At 39.6% G+C, this 5,410-nt stretch overlaps 1 protein-coding gene across 1 annotated transcript in view; it reads left to right on the top strand.

Moving 5' to 3' along the window:
• The first annotated feature begins 431 nt into the window (after positions 1 to 431).
• ANKRD31 (ankyrin repeat domain 31) overlaps positions 432 to 5,410 on the top strand; it is a 66,968-nt gene continuing 61,989 nt past the window's right edge. Inside the window, 3 exon segments of the mRNA XM_035892793.1 lie at positions 432 to 515; positions 600 to 813; positions 2,500 to 2,579. Of these exon segments, the coding sequence (XP_035748686.1) occupies positions 432 to 515; positions 600 to 813; positions 2,500 to 2,579 (378 nt within the window).

Genomic DNA, 5,410 nt, shown 5'->3' with positions numbered 1-5,410 from the left:
GCCCCCGGCTGCCCAGCGCTCTCAGGAAAACAGCGGTCACACGCAGCAGTCGTCCCCTCCTGTATCTGTCATCCCGGAGTACAAAACAGCTCTTCTCGATTACTTAATAAGTGTGGGTTTTTAGGGTTTGTTCTGGTTTGGTGGTTTTTTTTTTTTCCCTTTTCTCTGTTGACGCCAGTTTTGTATGCCCTTAGACTCAGTTCTTCTCTGCTCTGCTAGTGGCCCGGCTTATTTTACACACACCTTGTTGGCCTCCAAGTTTGTGCCTCCAGACCCTGCTGAATAGCATTTTAGTCAGTGGAAGTGAAACGCACCTGAACCCAACTCAGAAAAGACAAAACACTGTTAAATACTATTGCTGCTGGTGTTATTTCTCTGCAATTTCAACTTGATACCATTTTTGTGATGTTATCTCTTGTCTACTTCAAGACATGGCAAAGAACTGCAGCTATGCAGCGGCCACGCTTCTTTGTGCTGGCTTTGTGGCCCAATATTGCTTGGAAATAGGTAAAGTGGTGATGTACCTCCCTGCCTAGACTTTCTGTACACAGTATCAGGTATATCCTCACAGCTTGGGGGTCCTTTACTGTTGGTGTTAGCGTAGAAGTGCCCTCACCCAGCATGCAGCTAGCAGCGTCCCAGCAGCGGTGGCTGAGATAGGTGCCCTCGGCTGCCCTCAGCTGCCCTTTGAGTTTATAGGACTGGAAAGCAGAGCACGCAGCTGTTTAATGGCCTTTTATTTTTTTATTTTGCAAAGGTTGTCTTTTCTTGATCAGGACGTGGCTTTAACAACTGAAATAGGAATTAATGAAGGTAGGACAGATTCTTTTTTTGGGTCTGTTGTTTTTTTCAATGAACTGTTGCTGTGGTTGTTGCCTGAGTCCATGTTATTTAAACTTAAGTGTTGCACGAAGTTCATTCTTATGAACTACATGTGCTCTCATTATATACATAGTTTAAGCTCTTGTTTTAGAAGAAAGTTCAGCACATCTTTCATATCTGAAAAATAGGTTTGCTCTTAATTTCTCCATTCTTCCTACGTACTTTAACTGAGAATGCCTGGCTTGGGAAGTATTGGAACTATATATAGGGATATCCTTTTTATTTAGATATGTGTATTGTGTTTGAGCAGAATAAAATAAATGGACTCTAAACACATAATAGTCATATATGGAATATATACACACAATAGTCATATGTAACTATAGTTGCATGTAGTATTTAAAAAAAACCTTGACTATTGTTAATATACCCATTCTCTTTAACATAAAACGTTTGGGTAGGGATGTTTAAGTGCATTATTTTAAGCATATTACTAAATTAAACATAAATGTGTGCACACTCATTTACAGCTTTAAAATCTTCCCTAGTAACTCCCTTAGAGCAGGTTGCATGAGCAAGCTTGTTGTAGTTACATAATAGTTTTAATGGTACCTCCTTGGCTTTTTTACGTAATCCATTTGACTTGCGTCCTGTACGTTTTATTCCCGCAATACAGAGACTGCCTATTCTTTAAGTGACACAAAAGGTTCTTAAATGTTCTTCCAGGCTTTTTTTTTTATCTTTTGGCCAATTTGAAGACCTGAGTGGATTATTGGTTTTTATGAACCTACTCTGAGTTAATAGAAATCTTATCTACAGCCCATTGAAATCTGCAGAAACTTTTCTGATGGCTGTGATTTTCTGATGCTGAACTTTTTGTAGCTGCTCAGTAGTTTTCTCTGAGGAAAGAAAGAAGCATCATCCCATTTTGAATTTACCTGTGGTTATCCACTGGAATTAAAACCTGGCAGCATTCAACATGCATGGTTTAAGGCATGTTTACTTGACTCACTGTTCAGTTTGTAGAGAGGGGATTTGTCTGAGGATTGGGTGGGGTTTTTTGGTCTCTAAATGTAATATATTGTGATATTATTAGTATTCTGCCTGCAGCCTTTTATAGTCAGTAAGTTGGAATTAGTATTTCATTATTCATGTATTTGTGCATTCTTGTATAGCAGCAATTTGGTGACAAGATAATTTGATGGGTATTTTATTAATGGCAGTAACAAGGGTCCAACCTTAAGGGTTTCTCTCTTTTTTTTTTTTTTTTTTTTTTTTTCTAGAGAGAAGTTCTTCCTTTGCATAGTCATTAAAAAAAGTATTCCATGTAGGATTACATTTTTTTCTAGGCCAGTGGATCAGACAGCTTACCAAAATTGCAGCTGTTAGTTTAAAAAATAAGAAAGAGCTAATATCCAGTATGAACTCAGGGACGGTTCCAGAACATTTCCCCCCCAGCTGGTTTTAATAATTTCTGGCCTCCTCTGTATTGTTTCAAAATCTAGTTAGATAGAATGTTTAACCGCATAAGGCCATTGCATATCAGAAGCTTTGATATATATACATCAACTACTGATTTACGTAGAAATTTATGGAGTTATGGAAAGTTATGTAGAAATTAAGGCACTAAAATATCCTTTATTTACTGCATTTTTCTTCTGTTGTTTTTTTTCCTAGGACCTCCATCTCCAGAAATCTGTTTTATACAGAAATTTTATGAACACACATATAGCAAGAATGAAGAACAGATAAATTCAGTAGGTATAGAAATTATCCATCTCATGCTATATATATCTAACTATAAATTATTAATAAACTCACTGGGCCTCCCATTCTTTATGTGCAAAATGGTGGCTTGCAGCTGCAATGAATTTTATGGCAAGACAGTTGTCATGTGTGTAGTACATTCTCTCCAGGAATGTATTGGTCTCTTCCCTGGTATTTCATGAGGGTATAACCTTTCGAATTTGAGGAACAAGCCCATGACAAAGATGAAATCATGGAGCACAAACTTTTTAGTACGGTCCCGTCAGGAGCTGAAAGATAACCATCTGAGTTACCCATGCCAGAATACACCCTCGATTGCTCATTATGAGATGAGCTGTGATCCAGCAATTGGGCAATTGTTTCTTTAAAAAATACAGTAGTCTGAAATGCAGAATAAAATGGCTACTCTGTGGGTAATTCTGCGTTTCCTAATCTACTGTTAGCCTACCTTTTAATATATTTGCCACAGTTGGTAGCTAGCCCATAAATTTCTGTTCAGTTGAGCAGTCAGCTTTCTACTTTTATATGACACGCTCATGAAACAATTGGAAACAAACAGGTTTCTACTCTTTTAACTGAAATTGATTTAAAGCCTGTGACTGTTACACTGTCTTTAGCGCTGTGGATTCACCAGTCCAAAGGCCACTGTCTATATATCCTTATTCCAGTATGAGGGTTTTTTAAAATAAGTAAGCTGCTTCCTAGATGACAAAAACTACATCAAAAAAAAAGACACTTCTTCTACTGAAGTGAATGTTTTTACAGAGCATTACAGAATTGTACATAAATTTGTCTCAACCAACAGCGCAGGAAACAATATCAAAAAGATGCTGTTATTTCAGAGGCTCTTCTCCATAAGTTTATTTTGCTGCTTGCATGTCCCAGGGTTGTCTTGACTGAAGTTTATCACAATTTTCTAAGGACGGGGGCGGGGGGATGCCCATTCAGTCTCCCCCTTTCTCCTCTGGGCACTGATCTGACTGCTGCCTAACCTATGTCTTTTGCTTCATGGCTTTCACCAGAGTAGTCAGTCTGCAGTCCCAGGGATGAATTCTTCCACATCTAAGGACAAATCCCCTGTCTGCAAAAGGAAGAGTCATAAAAGCAAAGAAATCTAGAACTTTTCACCAAATAGTTTGGGTAATACTCACTATTTTTTTTTTTGGTGAGACCTATATCATAGGCTACTGGTAGCCTGGTCATGCACAGCATGGGGACAGTATAAAATTTAAAACTTTATAGAATGCTGCAAGGAACAATATTGGCCTGTCACCTTCGATACTTGCATGAGTAGATTGCACCAGCGTGGCTCTTCACTCTGAGAGCCAACATGGAATGTACTTACATAGAAGCTTGCTTTCTACTGTGTCCTGAAAAATGATCTGATGTCAATACAGCATCTTGATGCAATGTGATATGAGGGTTGTGCAACCCGGAGTGGCTGTGAATTTTTTCAGGAAATGTAACAACTGTTCCAGTTGTTCCAGAGAGTCTTGGCTTTCTTTGTACTTCAGGTGGGTTCGGGGAGGCTTGGGTTATGCAGTCCTATCTTTGATTCTACCATGTAACAGATTGTAAGTAAGACTTTTCTTCCACCAGAGATGCAGTAGGTACACAGACAGATTTTGTAGGACTCAGGTTCTTTCCAACTGACAAGTCAAGTTGTTTCCATTATCTACTAACACCCTATTCCATGGCTTGTTTAGGCAGGCCTCATGATTATAAATTTGTGCTTTTCACCTTTTTGAGGCTTTTTTTTCCTTGCCCAGTTTAGTAAAGTGCACCTAAAGTTGTTAGGTGGCACTTGAGCTTTTGAGCATTAGTCTCTTTTTTGGAACACATCCAGAGTGCCCTCAGATAGCTGGCTGTATAAATAAGTGCTCAAATGAGAAAAATCCATTGAGTTTTGCAGGAATTTCCTTACCAAAAATAAGAGAGCAGGAGAAAAGACTGTTTCCAATACCTGCAGTCAGCGGCCACAAATACTGTTTGTCTAACTTCTACGATTTGAGAAGGCCTCTCAGCCAATCAGCAATACACTGATTTTGCTTAGAACCTAATTTTTTAGCAGACAAAATAGCTCCTTCTGAGATGTAACACTAGTTCATTGAGCTTTAAGTGTCTGTCTGAGCATTGTTAGCCAGTCAGAGAGGTTTAGTAGTTGTTCTGCTATGCTCCTGACCTCGCTTGGTCTCTGGATAATGTTCTGTGTAAATACCCAGGCTGATGCGTACAAAGGGTGTATTTAGCAAAGTCAACAACCTTCTGCCAGCTATGCCAGGGCGATATTTTGGATCTACATCAGTCAATGATTGTTGCACAAACTGTTTCTGTTCTGTTCCAGGAAGCCTTTTAGTAGTCCTTCCTAGTCAGCAGTCTCCACCTGTTACTCTTCAGGTGATTGCTACAATGGTGTTTTTACTGTGCTGCTAATACCTTGTGCAAGCCAAATAAGTCATCACTTGGTGCCCACACCAAGATGTTCTTCTCCACAGTTTTCCTAGTGCTGGGAATGTTCTCCACTGTATGTCAGAGAATTGTTTAAAATTGCAACCAGTATGCTGATAGTCCACTAGTAATCCCCATTTTCACTTGCCCATCTTAATGGTTGCCTTAGACTTTACCTGAGTGTTCCTTTTTCCATACGAGAGAGGATCTCTCCCTTATACACGGTCAGAGGCACAAAAAGTAGATCCAAGCTCCCTTTAGTAAAGAGTTTGAGTTCTGCTCCTGCTCTGACATCAGATCTTTCCTTACCCACAGGGGCTTTCCCATGTCTGCATGTGGCAGGCCCGCCCCCCCAAGCCTGCTGACGTGCAGG

The sequence above is a fragment of the Egretta garzetta genome, unplaced genomic scaffold (assembly GCF_000687185.1).
Source record: "Egretta garzetta isolate BGI_Z169 unplaced genomic scaffold, ASM68718v1 scaffold424, whole genome shotgun sequence".
NCBI classification, from domain to species: domain Eukaryota; kingdom Metazoa; phylum Chordata; class Aves; order Pelecaniformes; family Ardeidae; genus Egretta; species Egretta garzetta.
This window is presented reverse-complemented; position numbering and strand designations above follow the sequence as displayed.